At 43.8% G+C, this 17,605-nt stretch overlaps 1 protein-coding gene across 1 annotated transcript in view; it reads left to right on the top strand.

Annotated features, from left to right (window-relative positions):
• The window catches only part of ABCA13 (ATP binding cassette subfamily A member 13), a 2,251,223-nt gene that overhangs the window by 233,139 nt on the left and 2,000,479 nt on the right, over positions 1–17,605 (top strand). Inside the window, exon 8 of the mRNA XM_069613428.1 lies at positions 1,191–1,267. Coding sequence (XP_069469529.1) covers positions 1,191–1,267 — 77 coding nt within the window. The remainder of the gene's footprint in view (positions 1–1,190; positions 1,268–17,605) is intronic.

Here is a 17,605-nt window from a genome sequence, read left to right as displayed (position 1 = left end):
GGGTGTATAACATACTGTCTTTTTGTTTTCGACATAGCTCATAATATTGTCTATTTTTATCTGACCACATGACCTGTAGACCACCATTTCGAGTCTTACTGCATTTAAAATACTATTTGATGAACCTCTGACGTCTTCAATATTCTCACCTTTCACTTGAGACAGGAGTTTTGTTCTTTGACAGGTTCTGTAATTGTTCGTACGCACATCCACGCCCAAGGTGGCCTTGACTTCTTGATGTTGATCCAATGAAGCCTTTCCTTGACCCACCTCCATGGTTGAGTTTTCGATTTCGAACTGCGACACACTGAAAACATTTTTCTGCTTTTCGGAGTCCAGCTCTGCTAAAGCGCATTGCACCTTTCTGTTAATCAGGGTGTTTTTATTGGCAGTGCAACGTGACTTTACAATGCCAACAAACATCCTGATTCACAGAGCGGTGCAAAGTGAATGTTTGCAATGGAAAGTGACTTTGCACCATTGCAAAATCGGTGCAAAGTCACTTTACACTGCAAAAATTCACTTTGCACCACTCTGTGAATCAGTGCAAAGTCAATTTGCATTGCAAACATACACTTTGTACTGCTCTGTGAATCAAGGTGTTTGTTGGCAGTGCACAGCACCAATAATTCCATGAATCGGTTCCAAAATATCCCCCACTATACTTGAAAAGAACAATGCAAGTCACCTCGAAGTTCCACGATCTTATAGGAACTCATTGGTCAGAGTACTCCTCAGTGACTTGAAATATCCGTATAACGTACATCAAATGTTAGGGGTGCTATCCCATATATCCGATTGTTTTGTTAACCGCTTCGTGCTTGATTGCTCCTGCTTGTACATGTTGTATAGCTGTTTCTTGTTGCTACTTATACATTTGCAATGAATCGCTTTCACCGACATATATTTAATGAACGTGGATATCAAAATGTTCTTTCTGGGTTACATTTTAGTTTGACAAGTGCTTTTTGACAGAAACTTGAAACCTGAAATTGTAAAGTAGGCCAGGGTTAGAAATGGGTCCTAGAAATCAGCAGGTAGGCTCATTATCCGGGTATCTGTGCTGAGCAGTATCTCACACGTCTAGGCACAAAAAGCTATCATTTACTGGAGACCTCCTCATTTCGTTCATAACTTAGAAACGAATCCAGCTAGTTCGCTTTGAAGTAAAATGTTCTTTGCCTTTGCAGGTTGGAAACAAGCCTATCAGATCTTCTGTCAAGAAACCCTGCCATTGCTTTCTGGAAGAGCGTCAGTGTGCCCAGCGGTAAGCCTGTGCCATATACTTCTCCTCGGCGAGCTAGTGTTGGGGGGATTTGCAGCCGGTTTTCAGAAATGAGAGGTGTTTACAGCTTTTGCAAATGTTCCAGTCGCTCCAAGGGCTGCCGCTGTTTACCAACTCCTTGTTTATAAAAGCAATTAGAGACAAAAACCCACATTTATATTTGATACAAAATATATTAACTTTTGCAACAGCTATGTGCTAAATTGGAAGTCATTTTTTGTGATAAATTCCATACTTTTTAAATTTATGTCCTGACCTAAAATGAAACATTGCAGTCGGCGGGAAATAAAGCAAATGGCGGTCTGAGCAGAAAAGCACCACTCGCACCTATTCACAAAGTGGTGTCAGCCCCCAAACTCCATGCAAAAGCACTGCGCATACATTTGCACGGAAGGGAGAGGTATTATATCCTCTTATAACAAATGGCTCTTTCGTTCTACATTTGTTACATTTTTTCCCTGTCCTGTGGCCAACATCTGGCGCCTGGTGTTTGGCGGAGTTCTAAAGGTCTTAGTGAGGGGTGAGAGAAGCAATTGCGGCGGCAGAGAGTCACAGAGTCAGAGAGTCGCATCATGCTGCCTTCTTCAGACTTACCATCTGTCTCTGCTAGGTGATACTTGTAATACGTGAATATTGGCAGAGCCACTGCGCTGCCCAGACCTGCTACCGTGACCTTCTTACATGGGGCAAAGCTTGTTAGCCTGGGTTGTGACGGTGAGTGCACTCTGAACCCCGTGGGGGGGGGGGAGGTAAAGGTTAGCAGGTGAGGGCCAAGACTTCTCTCTGGGAGTTCGAATCTGTGCTTTGACATCAGTCAAATTCTGGGAGACAGTGTGTGTTTGTGGCGCGCGACGTGAGTGCGGTAAGCCTTTAATTCTTTTTTCAGGTTTTAAAACACACTGTGATGAAGCACACCGCAGCTCGAAAAAATAGGTAACCTAGTGCGGCTCCTCTCCTGGGCAAGAGACTCGGGAGTCCTGAAGCCCTGAACACTTCTGGAGATGAAATCTCTTGCACCAAAAAAGATAGACTTGATAAGACCATTGGAATCCAACCTATCATCACTGGCTTTTTAAAGTCACTACATCTTCCTCTATGGTGGCGACGCAAACTGAAATATTGCATCTGCAGACACAAACTGAAAACATTGATCATTGCCTTTCCCACACAATTGATAATGTTTTTCTATTAAAATATTTGCATAGGATTACAGCGCAAATCACTTGGTGGAGGGAAAACGCTTCCTACTAGTTCCTGTAGCGAGAGTTTAATTGGGACAAATCTCTCTGCCACCCCTGATTTAACCACTTTGGTCGCCTCTTCTGAATCTTTGGATTCCTCTGGCTCTGAGAGCGACAGTGAGGACGATGCTGCACTTTAACCGGACATAACCTCTCTGTCACGCCGCGCGCTCACTCGCGGGCGCCACTTACCTGTCCTGGGGTCCCGGGTCCACGGCCGCAGCGGTCTCCTCCTTCATGGAGGCTGTACCCGCGGTGGCGTCTTTCCTCACGCCGACCCGCGGTCCGGATGGGCTCCGTGGACGCCGCCATCCTGCGAGGATCTGCGCATGCGCGGATCGTCAGTATTCGACGTCCCGCGCATGCGCAGTGTCGGAACATGCGTTCCAAGCCTCGCTTTGATCCCGGGCCTTAAAAGAGCACCGCATACACAGGGACAACGCGTCTCAACGCGGTTGTTACTGTGTATGCGCTGCTGGAGTCCTGGCGCCCGTGCCTCAGCCCTCCAGTTCCCTGCTCTGCCTTATCCTGCCTAGCCCTGCCTCTTCTCCTTGTCCTCTTCTTGCTCCTTGGTCCTCCTAACCCTTGCTTCCCTGTTCTACTGGGTCCTTGCCTGCCTCCTGGTTTAGAGTAGGGGAGGTCCTGTCTGGGTTCCTAGATTCCTTCTCTTCTACTAGGAAAGTGGGATTCCCCTGTCTGTCCTGCTTGTCCTTGCAGTCCTTTCTCCTTTGCCTGTCTTGTGCCCTGCCGGTACCTGTGCCTTGCTGCCTTCTTGGATGTTCCTGAGTTCAGCTTCCGCTATCATAGGTGTCTTCATCAAGCCTTCTCAGCCAGTGGAAACACTGTCCCGACGTTACGTAAATACTGAGAAGTGCCACCCGTGGCGTTGGGAGTTGGTTCAGTGCCATCCTGTCATATATCGTCAGGAGGGGATTGGGCTAATTTCTCGCGCTACCCATTCATCGGCAATAGATACACCGACATACTGGCAACCTCAACTCCACGGTCTACAGGAAGAAAAGGTAACCAGCGATCTCGTGAAGACTCGTTTAACACTCTCTGACTGAGGACTCTACTTCCACCTCTGCACTAATGGAAAACGCATCTAATGTTGACGCCTTATTTGCTCTCTGTTCAACGATCGCGAAAGTGCAACAGGACTTCAAATATGTTTTGGCGGAGGTAGTTGATGTGATTTTGGCAAATTATGCTCTGACTGAACCAGAAGGAATCTTGAATGTCATTGACACTTCATGAAACCCCAATGTGTCAGTGGATCAAAATATGCTTCCTACCTTTTAAACATCCTGCTCATACCACGAGGAAGGTAAAAGAAACATCATGCAATGAGGCGGAGCAGCCAAGAGGGAGTGAAATCTTTGTAGTCGACTCACAGCCTGCATCTCTGACTGGGACTATGAAGATATACTCATACCTCCCCCTGCGTCCGAGGAATCAACAACCTATGAGAGTGGACAGTTAGTCACCAGAGCAGTAGAACTCCAGAAAGAATGTTGATAAAAGGAAGAAGGTTTACAAAAAACAAAACATATCAGATAAACCTGGAGCTACAGCGACACAGTGCTCTTGTGTGAATACAGCTTACCAGCCTATTCATAAAGCATTGGTAACTCCTACATTAAAGGATGGTTCAACAGGACAAGCTCAGTATAACTGAACGTTATACCCGCCTCTCAGTGAATCTGCTAAAATGCAATTCACATCGCAAGCTAAGGCCTGTCTCAATTGGAATTCTTGCATACCAGGCATGCAAGTACTACGCCAAATGACTGGTCCTCTAATGATGGGGAAACCCTCAGACTTCTTACGACATCTATCAGTCGAACCAAGTTCCTGCAGCCAGTTACCACTCTGAGCCCTCAGCTGCTACTTTTTTACCAGTTGATAGTGCATGCCTGGACTTTTGCACAGCTACAATGACCGTGCCTGATGGAGACTTGTAAACAAAAAGGGAAATCAGTCAAGCTGAAGGAGCGCTATTCTACTGCGTCCAGCCGATTCCTAAACTGTAGTCACTTATTAGAGCTATTCACTAAGATAAACCAACTGAGGGTGATCAGTACAGCTGACATTGTGCACATGGAGCTTCCTGGGATAAGCAGTGCTTCCAACTGGGCCATAATTCAATACACCTCCTCATTGATTGTGATATTTCTCACGTCTTGTGAGGCTGCCTTGGAACAGATGGGTTTTTAATCAACTGTATGTTGGAAAGTTAATAAACAACCAATGCATACGCATGGCCCTCGATTTATAGTGGACGCCGCTCAGACAGCCTGTTCCTCTTCTGACCTTGCAACTGAACATACTACATTGTTAGCATCTCACTCTCGTAGGGAAATAAAGGTTGAGATCACCAGTGAGACTCAAAAATGGATCTCTGAAATGGTTACTGGTAAAAGCAATTGACATCCAGCCCATAAATTACCTTAACCTGGATGACCTGGAACACATGTGGTTTCAATGTGTTTCTTGCCCACCCTCTGGGCCACTCTTTGATAATGGCATCAGACCTCTTTATTTTGCAGGAAACCTGCGCCATCAAGAACTTTAACATCGATGGTTACCATATTCTACATAACCCAGCTATTCCTTCTTCTAGGGGACAGCTGAGTGGTGGCTTGGCGATTGGAACCAGGGTTAAATATTAGCTAGAAATATTTTTGGGCAAAACCACCTCCCCTTGTGTATTATCAGCTATGTTTGTTGACCCATCGAATACCACTTGCAGAACATTGCTCCTCAACGTGTACGATCCGCCAAATGGAGCCTATACTAAAAGAATTCAAAAATCAATTGGTGATACTCTTATGAGCTGGTATGAGATCTATCCTAATGGCTCAATATTAATAGCAGGCAAGACCTACATCGAAATGAACCTACACCGGGTTACTCTGATTGGAACTGGAAAACATTTCTGGCTCTGTATGGATTAGCTTGTCTTCCTTGCAATACACCAGAAAAAAACTATACGTGGACAAACGGGTTCTCCAAGCCACATATTGACTATGCTATAACCGATACTATTATGGCTGGCCGCTGTGGTTTGGTAAAAATATACCAAACAGCATAAGCGACCATGCTTTAACATGGACTGTAAATATTGTAAAATTTGCTCTCAGAGCCTATTTGAATACGGCTGTTAGAGTAAATCTCCAGGGCAATGGTATAACATGGACGGGCAAAATGACTATGAGAGTAAATAACATCTTAATAGCAAACAAATCGCTACTTGAATCCTGGTTGGCACTGCATTATTGCGATATTGAGACAATGATCAAGTACATTATACAACGTTTTCAATTAAATAAAACTACTTTAAATGGCAAGCCTCATAAAGACCAATGGGCTCCTTACAATATTTTGAAACACAAAAAAACTTAGCTTATCGGAAGGACAGGGCCATGGTAAGAGGGATATCTTGCTGCTCACATCACCATTCTAGCCACTCGCTATGAAAATTGGTTATGCCAACATAAGAACTCCTTAAGCAGCACCAACTGGTGGCAGATATTTGGTTTGCTAAAATCGAATGACAACTGAAAGGTCTGGTCTTGTTACCGAGATTTCCAGATAACTACTACTCCTCTGGAACTAAACCTGGTGTCAGACTCTTTGGGGATCCTATATCGCTGAATTATATTTCGATGCTGAAAGCACTAGGGACAGAAAGATGAGATATTCCTTTCAAAATAAACTTCTAATAACTGGCTGTGAGCTGGAAGACATTATCTTTCTTATTAAAAAATGTAAGGCCTCACGAGCTCCAGGGCCAGACGACATCTCAAATATTCTTATTAAATCCCGTTTTGGGCAAAAGCACTATTGGGTTTATTTTGTGAAATAGAGGCTAGTGGTGAGATACCAATTAGTTGGCAGAAATCCATTTGGATACCTGTTTTTACAAAAAAAGGATAAAGGTTCGGATCTGGTGAACTACCACCTGCTTGCGATGCTCGAATCCAGCCAAAATATATTCTCAGCCAATCTGCTGAATAGACTCGCTAAATGGGCCCAAGAAAACTAACTACTGAAACCTTTTCAGACCGGATTCAGAAAGGCGCACTGCACGCTACACAATACAAGTGCCATACACTATTTGATGGCAGAAGCTGGGCGTCAATCAAATCAAAATCTCTTCTGCTGTTACGTTGATTACAGCTTTTGACCTAGTCTGTCGCCCAATTCTTTGGCTTAGATTAGAGACCTGGGGAATCGACCCACATCTTTTGTATTTTATAAAAATGGTGTACACAAACACATCATTGACGGGACGTCTGAGTCAAGAGGTTGAAATTACTAATGATTTCAATACCAACCGAGTCCTTAAACAAGGAGGAGTTCTCGAACCACTATTGTTTAATTTGTACGTGGCTGACCTGCCAGAATTTTTAAAGGTTGTTCACAATTTCACCCCCCAAAATCTATCGAGAGCCAGTGTCATGATTAGCCTAAGCAGATGATAACATCCTAATTGACTTGAATCCCATTGGTTTACAACTGAATCATACAAGGAAAAAGTACATCCTCCACCTTGCTAGGAGCCCTCATCAACGCGAGTTCCCTCGTAGCACACAACACGGAAATTGCGGACATACTTGCCTCAGACAATCTAGACCTTCTTGCGATCACTGAGACCTGGCTCCATGATGCCGCAGGTCCCGCACTCATGATTGCCATACCTGACAATTACAACATACTAAGAGCCGATCGACCCAACTCTAGGGGAGGTGGCCTGGCCATTATCGCCAAAACTAAATTAGCTACCAGACTCTCCCCACACCCTGAAATCACCTCCTGCGAACTCCTCTCAGCTAAAATTCCTATTTCAAATAACAACACTCTAACGGTCCTGCTGATATACAGACCACCAGGCCCACTAGGCAGTTTCGAAGAAGACCTTTCCAGCCTCCTCAGCAATATCATCAAAGACTCCACCCAGCTCCTGCTACTAGGTGACTTTAATCTGGGCTTCAATGATGATGAGGATAAACAGGCCTACTCCATCCAAGCTATCCTAACCGATCATGGCCTCCCCCAAAAAGTCTTAGCCCCCACACACATGAAAGGTCGCACACTAGACTGGATAGCTAACAGAAACTGCACCACTACCATCACTAATATACTACCTCAAACCTGGACAGACCACCACCTCATCTGCTTCTCATCCACTATAGAGCCACCTAAACCAGCCAATTTGGAAACATTACCACCCATGCCTACTAGAAACAAAAAGATATTACGAGGGAAAAATTGCTTCCGCTTCTCCTACCTGATCTCATAGCAAGCACGACTAACCCTGACCCAAATACGCTAGTAGAGACATTTAACAATACCATGTCCAAAGCCTTGGATGCTATTGCGCCTATCAAAGAACGCAAAAGTAAACGAAAAGCCCACCTCAACTCATAGTTTACCCCCCACCTCAAAGAATTACGAACCCAAAAACGCAAACTGCAAACTATTTGGAGGCACACACCTTCAGTTGAGAATAAAACTCTTCTCAACAACCTTGCTAAACAATACAAGAAGGAAATAATCCAAACCAAAAAAGACACATTCAATGAGAGAATCAGCAAAGCAAATTCTAATTCGAAAGAACTCTTTTCCATACTTCGGGAAATGGAAAATCCGATCGATCCCATAGATAATGTTCCCAAGGACAAACAATGGTGCACTAGCATCCAAAATGCCTTAACGAACAAAATTATAACTCTCCAATCCAAAATTGCTAAGAAAAAAGCATCCTTGAGCGCTACTGCAACCCAGACCACCCAACTGTCTGATACACCTAGAATAGCTACCCAAATCAATCGCGAACCATTTGATTTACCAACATATCCATATTGGAAACTGAAAAGGTGATATCCTCCCTGAAACCCACCAATTGCCAAGGAGACAGCTGCCCTACCCAAGTCATCAAGGATGCAGCCAGAGACTTAGCACCCTTCATAGCTAAGCTAATTAACGCATCCTTTAGAACTAACACGGTACCCACCAACCTTAAAGAATCTTGGGTACTACCCCTCCTAAAAAAACAGTCCCTTGACCCAGCCATCCCCACCAATTACAGGCCCATCACCACGGTACCATTCCTCCTCAAAATCAGAGTAGCCTACCTCCAGATACAAAACTATATAGAGACGAACCAATTACTAGGATCACGGCAATCTGGATTCAGACCACTACACGGCACTGAAACGGCCCCAATCGACCTCAAGACTCAAATCGACGAGCTGAAGGATAAAGGCAACACAGCTATGCTCCTCCTCCTTGACTTATCGGCGGCCTTTGACTTGGTGGACCATGCAGTGTTATGCAACCACCTAGCGTCTGCCGCCTACTTCTCAAGTGAAGCCATAGCCTGGGTACAATCCTTCCTTGCCAACCGGACGATGAGTGTTCTCCCCTTTAGCCTCCGCGGACCCAATACATATCACCTGTGGCATCCCACAAGGTTCTTGTGTCTCCCCCACAATGTACAATATCTTCACCAAGCCCCTCTCCGACAAACTTGACAGACAGGGGATAACATACTCTAACTATGCGGACGATACGCAGATCCTCATACCACTTTCTGGCAACTTTGCCGAAGACACAGCTCTGGTAAAAAAGATTTATCTCCTCATTCAGGCATGGATGGCCTCCCACGGCCTCTGCCTGAATGACGACAAAACTGAGATACTGATCCTGGGTTCTGATGGCAACCTTAGAAAACTCTGCCCTAACTACCGTGCCTTCAACATAGATGGCAATATAATCAAAGTGGCAACCGAGGTAAAAACTCTAGGTTTCTACCTGGATGCCACACTATCTCTCAAAAAACAAACCAATGCCCTTGCATCCTCCATGGCTTACACTTGCAAATTAATCAGGGCCTGCAGACCTTACCTCTCCGAAACCAACTGTATCACGCTAGCCAAAGCCCTAGTAATGTCTAAATTAGACTACTTTAACGCCCTCCACTCGGGCGCCAGCAAAACTACTGTAAACAAACTGCAAACACTACAAAACAACGCCCTTAGAGCCGCTCTGGACATACCCCGCAGAGCACACATCTCCAACACTATGAAAGATCACCACTGGCTAAAAATCAGCAATAGAGTCCTCCTCAAAACATTATCCCTTACTCACAAAGGACTGAACAACGCTGCACCACCATACATCTTGGCTAGACTAACCAGAAAATCTTTTACTTACCACACCAGAGCATCTAACCACCTCTTACTCGAAATTCCCAAATTTAAACTAAAAAAAATGGGTGGAGCCAGTTTCCCTGTGAAAGCTGCCTGCGCATGGAACGCCCTTCCCTCTGCATTGAGAGGTAATCTACCATACGCAAGCTTTAGACGCCACGTGAAAAACTGGCTCTGGTCGAATGACAACTAACCACTAATTCTCCTTCCCTGGACCTACCACTGACTAACCACTGTGAATAACTGATATGATATTCCTGATCCGACTCCTTCGTTGCATAAGAGTGCCTCTCGCCCTGTACCTTCCTACCTGCTTGCTAATCATTAACAACACTTGTACTATACTTTCTTTATGTATTATTGTATTATTGTATGTAACCAAGCTCAAGTATACTTGTAACTGCTGCGCCCGGCTACCCCTGGGTTTGGAGCGCATTATCAAATAATAAACTAAACTAAACAACGTTCCATACGCGCTTTGGCAACATTTCGCAGAACAAATGAAATGGCTATAAACACCCTAAAACCCAAATCATGTGTTTGTGAGGCAGCATTCAGAAAAAAAGCCCTCCTTTGTCTGGAAACTAAACAACTGCAAATAGCAGTTTTTGATTATTACATTTCAAACCCACCGCACAATATTACGGTGATTGCATCTTCCCTAGGTTCTGGAAGAAATGGTTGGTGTTGAAACAATATATTGCAAGTAGAGGGGGAAACCACCTTGAATGCCTTTTGACAATTCTATTGTGTCAGCATTATTCCAAGCCTAACGTATGGTCTTTCTGCTCTGCCATATAGACATATTACATGGTTAAGCAAAATAGAGGAAAAAATGCTTAGTTTTTTAGTAAACCTTCTAAACACTGTTCCAGTGGAGGCACCGAGAATGGAATTTGGACTTCCTTCTCTCCTTTTAATATGGCAGTTGTAAAGAACATTGCTATATTTAAAACCTCACCCGATTTGAATAAATTACTGAGACTAATTTGTAAGCAATCTCCTATAGACCAACCTAACATATTCACTCACGAACTAGAGCACACAGCCCTTTCTTATTTGCAAACATTGGACTTATCCTATGAATCCTCTATTGAAGTACACAATATAGAACAAATACTAAAAAACAAATTGAAAGATTGTGAGAGAGCCGACAATATTGATAAATTGTCAGTGAAAAGGAGATATAATGAATATTCCCACCAAAGCTTTCCTTTAAATACACCTCAATCATATTTAACCAGAAAATGCTCATTTTCAATAAGGCAGTTCAGTATATATTTGCGGTTGAATTGCCTTCCTACTTTGGACTATATTGGGGGACTGGAAAGAAATTCCCCTTCAAGACAGGTTATGCCGCCTTTGTGGGAATGGGATCGAGACAGGACGTCATATACTAACTTCACTATTTGAAAGGCTATATGAATTTCGTTGAACAGATTGAATATATTGAAACTGATCAATTCTGGAATATGGTATACAGTGCTACACAAATTGCCTTTACAGCATCCGCTTACAATATATGTAATGAGGCATCAAAGCTAATTATGAATTATGAATATCTTCATAAATAGCAAATAACTGTTGCAGACACTTGACATCTTATCAGCGATCTTGTCTTGAATTGAACAAAAAAAGTGATCTATGAATTTTAAGATTCTCTTGTGTTATTGTTTGAGATATGTTAATATTTAGTTTGTTCCATTATAAATGATAGAGAAAAGTGTTCTTACATATGTACGAATTGTAATTAATTTTGTTACTTTGCTAAAGGTTTGTATAATAGCCAAGTGCACAATAAAGAAAAAGAAAACAATACATGCCCTCATACCACCCAGTATTTCAATAAGCCATATCTGATTTGTTTCTAGATAAGGGAGAAGTATTTCAGTATCAGAGAATTAACAGTGTGTTTAGGAAATTTGTTCCAAAGATCATGCAGAGGGGACCATACTTGTACACTTTTAAAGAATTGTCCCTGAGACATAGCTCTGACCTTTTCCTCAGCACTAATCTCCCAGATTTTGTAGCACCGTATATTAACTTGTGGAGCGTCTGGGAGATTCCTGAATCAGGTAGCAGTCATTAATAGATGTGTTATTAGTGTCCAAGGTGTGCTTTTAGATGTATTTACTCCCTGCACACTGTTGCCCAGGACCCCGACCAGAGTATTCAGTGGTAGTGATACTCCCATGATATCTTTGATACAGGCTAGTACCTTCTTCTAAAACACTTGCACTTTCCCGCATGACCACCACATATGAGTTAAACCTCCCCTCTTCCCACAGTTCCTCCAGCAGAGGATTGAGATGGCAGGATTGGTCCTACTGAGTCAGGATGGGTACATATGCCATCTGTAGATAATTCTGTATGCACATTTCTTTTGGTTTGTAACACATTTGGAGGAATTTGTGACCCTGCTCCAGATTCTACCCCAGGCTTGATCATGGAAGGGAGTTTCTTTCCGAAGTCACACCTATCTAAAAGTTGGAACAGCTTGGAGATTTTTCCTTTTACTAATTCCTTCCCTCATGGCAAGCTTGAGGGCTGTTGGTGACTGGGTGCCAGCTTTGCAAGATACCGGATTAGTGATCCAATGTCTGATAAGGGAATTACAAACTCGTTCTTTCTCTATGGAAGTTTATTTTGCAGTCTGCAAAGGTAATAGGGGCCCCCATATGATATTGTTGGGACAAGTTAACAAGGGCACCTCTTTGACAATCTACAAAATCTCTTTTTGATAGGCTGGGGATAAACCTGAGTTCCCAAAGATGGGGTGAAAAAGGCCTCAGTTTGCTCTTCGCCCCCACATTCGGATGGCCTTCTACCAATAAAAGAGAGATGTTTGAATGGATGAGATGAGAGTGCTTAGACTGTTTCGTCTGGAATGGTCTGAAAAATGCAAGTCCTGCAACGTTAGTTTGGTGACTGAGTTGCTGGATTGCCAGCCAGCGTGATGAGCACACTCCTTGCTTTCAATCTAATAGGTTGTTAATGACTCCAATCAAGCATTCCCACTAAGTCAATGCCTGGTCTGGGATTGCTCAAGGGTAGCCCTTATTTATATATTTTTATGACAAGTTATAATCTGGATGATGAACCCTTGTATAACGCCCCTCTCTTAGAATCCCCCTGACCCCACTGAGCCAAGAAGTAGGTTTGTTTTGCAAATTGAAAAGGTTTATTTGAAAAATTAAACAATAGATATATATCACACTTTATAATAAATTAATATTTGATATCACTCTTAAGAATATGACAGTGATCAACAGTGGATAATGTTATACTAGCACACTGATTTAATTACTTAGGAGTAGTATAGAGGATGAGGTAGCTGAGAATGCTTTATGGTTTCAAGGAGATGCAAAGATGAATACATGGCAGTACAGAAATAAACTTGAGATGATTTCAGCAGAAGATAATATGATCACTTTTTCTCTGACAATTCACTCCCCCCCCCCCCCTATGCAATGTAAGGAGATGGAAGTAACACACACAGACCCTCATTACAAGTCAGGCGGTGGACCATGGTGCTGTTAGCACCATGGTCCATGCCGGATTCCGCCATGGTGGATGGCGGAATTACCGCCCCATTCCAAGGTGAGTGGGGCGGTAATTCCCCATTCCCATTTTTGCCCCATAGGGCATAATGGGGATGGGGAAGGTGCTAATTACGGCACCGTAAATTACGGTGCCGTAATTAGCACCAAGGTCACTTAGAGCCTTGGACTTTAACGCCTGCAAAAAGCAGGCGTTAAAGCGTTAAAGTGTGAATCAGGCGTTAAGGGTTAACGGCGCCGCCGGCGCCGTTAAACCCTTAACACCTGACTTGTAATGAGGGCCACAGTCTTCAGGAATACAATCGCAATACAATACAAAGTTCAGTTCCCCCCCTAGCAAGCTGAGAGCACCAGGGATAATTTTAAACACAGGCAAAATACTTTAATGTGGTTTGCAATGAAGTAAAAATATGCTAAAACTGCTTTAAATTCCCTGTAGGAGGTTCAGGGGAGGTGATAGATACTTGGAATGAGTTCAGGTCCACACTACAATGATTAATGAGGGATTATCAGGTTGAAAACGGATTTCCGTGATGGAAGCAAAAGACAAATGTTTTTACACATGGCTGGAATGAAGCTTAGAGCTTGTTGGAAAGCTTAGAATCTCAGCTTTAAAATAAAAGTTAAATCACGCTTCTATCACAAACGGTTCAAGAGATACGGACGATTTTGTAAAGGTAGATTCTCAAAATAAAAGTAAAGCTCAGAATGACAGATGACAGTTTTGCAGCTTTGAATCAACAGGAGGGACACGATTTCTATGATGCAGTTCTCAATAGGTTAAAATAGTTTGAATTAGATTATTTAAAACTAAGAGCTTGGTTTTGCATAGTTCTGGCTGAGTACTCACACTATATTTTGGACAAGAATGCGACTTCGTCACAGATCGGGTCAGGATTGGCTGCGGTTCTCTCGCCACTGGGTACTGGTTTTGCGCACAGCGATCTGGGTCAGCTCTCAGCACTGCACAGCGATCTGGTCTAGGTCTGTTTCCTCTGGATCTCTGGTCTCTCTGGATACAGCACTGCTTTCTGGGTCTGCTACCGGTTCTGGCAAAAGTTCTTGGCAAAGAATTCAAACAGCGCGCCCGGCTGTTGAATAGTTTGCAAATGATTTTGAGGCCTGCTGACAAAGGATTCAGCTTGTGGATTCAGGCCTCTGTCACAAGTTCTGGAGTCTGGGTTCAAAGTTCTGGTCTCTGGAGATTGATGGATTTGAAGTCTGGAGTCTCCGTCAGCGTGCTGCGCAGGAATTCAGTTGAAGGTTGGAAAATGAATGTCCCTGTCTGGCTTCCAGTGGCTCTTTTTATGTCTTTTGAAAATGGGTGTGGATGCTAACTTTCTTTGCCCAACCCACTCAGGATTTGATAGGTCAAGGATTTCTCTTTGACCTGATTTGAGAAGGGAGCAGTGAGTCAGAGTGAGTCATCTTTATGGCATACAGAAAGAACACTCCCCTTTGCTTTTACCTTAGAAAATCATTTTCATAACTAAACACTTTTCCCAGATACACAAGTGGTTGACATTGCATGTACAGATTGCAGATGACTTAAGGTACATTCTTGTTCAACTCTGATCTTCCTAAGAGCTTGCATTCAAAAATGACAACTTATTTTTGTTTTTAGTTGGTTTACCAATATCGGACATTTACCAAAAATGGCACAAATGTACACCGCCTGTCTACACATATTCCAGTAAATTTCCATGTCTCTAGCTTAAACGCAGTGTCTGCAACATGAATAAAGTGCGGGGTTCGGTCCCAGAACATCGTACAGAATTGAGTTTAGACTCAAATTGTAGGTACATATTCCATTTTAAGGATTTCCAAATTGTACATTCCTGTCATCTGGTTACAATTAGTTATAAGTGTTTTTATAAAACATATATTTGCCTTCAGTTCAATTCACAAAAAGTGTCTGGCCCGCCCCTAGGAACTGGGTGAGTCAGGGATCACATGTCTCTTCTTCCAGGCAGAGCTCTGTTTACAGTCCACAGCCAAATCCGCATATCCCATTCAATTTAAAGAGAATATTGTGTTGGGTCCTGCAGGCTGGAGGAAAAACCTCTCCCTCTCAATCAACAGGGCCATGTGATATCCTACCTCCTGGTGTGGGTCTCTGGGGTGTTAAGAGTTCTCAGGAAAGGCATGTCTTTTGAACTTTTGATTACATAAGACCCCCTTCTGTTCACTGCACAGTTCTGCAAGACAGCTCTCCTGTCAGGATTTATAGAGTGCCAGCGCCGGTCAGTGTCCAATGCCGGTACTGCACCTATTTTTGACAGCTGTCTTGAATGAATACAGTTCAAAAGGAAAGGATTTTACTTGATAGTATATGATCCTTGCTTGACATGGCATTGATGTGGATCTGTAGTAGAGTAAAGTAAAACACTCAACCATAGTTGGATTTTTGTTTGGTGGTTCCGGGCCCATGATCTTAGCAATTTTTGACATTAATAAAAACGGGTTTTGAACAGAACCATCTTTCTTTGCACTGGTGGGTGGCAGGTCAGGGGACCATTTTGCTGTGCGCAAAACTGCACGGTTCTCCAGGATTCTGGTGCAAATGTGGGCTTTTCCGCCCTCATGGATTTCCTAAGCCCACAGCACCAAATGTTGCAGCATAATAGTCCAAACGTGGGTCAGGACACCCAACAAGCTGTGAGGGTTTGGCCACATTAATGCAGTTTTGGAGATTGGGCACTGGAGTCCTAGACCACTGCGATTTTACAGTTGGATACCTAGGTAGTCCAGTTCCTTTTCTTTCCGTTGTAATGGGTAAGTCTGTTTGACTAATGACACATTATGAGTTCGACGGTAAAAATAGTGGTAATTTCGCCAGGCGGCATTACCGTTTCTGCCGAGCACCCCTGGAGAATGTTCACCGAATCATGTGTAGATAGAGGAGTGCATCACCCATCAGCAGTAATGGTCATTCTGCCAGCGAAATTACCGCCAATAAACAGAACAGCAGCGATTAATTACACCGAAGTTCAGTGGAATTAGTTACAGCTCTATACTGATGAAGTTAACCCAACAGTAACTTTGCCGGCGGTATTTTAACCCAACAGTAACTTTGCCGGCGGTATTAGCGCAGCTTTCTTTAAAAACTCGATCCACTTAAAATCACCATTAAAGAACTGCCATCCACCCCCAGAAGACCCAAAAACATGTCAGGAGGCAAAGGCAAGGGAAAAGTGCCTGAAATGTGGCAACACAAGCAGACGTTCTCTGAGCAGGAGCTCAGTGTCCTTGCAGAGCAGGTGGTGTCCCATGCAGAGGAGCTGTGTGTGTCACAAAACCACAAACAACCCAGCAGTGGAAGAACGCCATCTGGGCCAAAATCAGGGATAAGGTGGGGACGTACGGACAGTAAGTACATGCAGAAGAGGTGGAACTACCTCAAAACAAGAGTCTGCACCTTCATCTCCAATCACCGTCAGGAGACTGCAGCCACTGCTGGAGGAACAGTTGCCCTGCAGCAGCTGACCCCATGGGAGGAGATGATCAGCAGAATCCTCCATATAGAGGGCCTGGAGGGTGTGAGTTATGCAGAGCCAGCAGCCAGGAAGACCCTGCTGAGTACATGAGTGAACAATGGGCCCATTGCACATCAACCCCAATAGCATCTTGACATTCACATACTTCCATGCATCCTGCTGAGAGAAAACCACACAATGCACACGCTATCAATTTGACACTCCAGGACAGTACATCAGGAGTCATGGAAGGTGTGAACCCCCTTAAACACACAACATGTAGAATGAAGAGGCCATGATCTAGGACACACAACTACCATGGAACAGGAAGTATCATGGACAGTCACCAATCACATGTCATATTGCCACATCCCCTTGCCAGCATGCTGAAAACACTAGATACACATCCGCCAACCTGCTGCCACAAACATAACGTATGCCAGTTAAGCAACACCAGTAAACTTATGGATCAAACATACAACTAGTGCAACAGACTAGTAGCTGCAAGGCTGCCATGAAGATTATGTCCCACCTGTCGTCACTGTCATTAGGGTCCCAGCTAGCAGGCTACCCCTTAGCTGACAGCACAACAGGATACAAAAGCAACATTGAGCCTGTCCTACATGGGCACACGTGACCTTGTACAACTATGAAGCACATTACCCCACAGTTCAAGCAAGGCACACATTGCCAACTGTCCATTTGCACACACAACCACCAAGCCAGTGAACCATAATACTGCCTGCCACTTGAAGTAGGCCCCATGGGGCATTAGCAACCTGTGACACCATGGTACATAGAACACTACATGAGAGCATACCCTACT

This window comes from Ambystoma mexicanum, chromosome 5p (genome assembly GCF_040938575.1).
Source record: "Ambystoma mexicanum isolate Mex_15411 chromosome 5p, UKY_AmexF1_1, whole genome shotgun sequence".
NCBI classification, from domain to species: Eukaryota; Metazoa; Chordata; class Amphibia; order Caudata; family Ambystomatidae; genus Ambystoma; species Ambystoma mexicanum.
The sequence above is the reverse complement of the archived record's forward strand: the minus strand, read 5'-3'. Positions and strand labels throughout refer to the sequence as shown.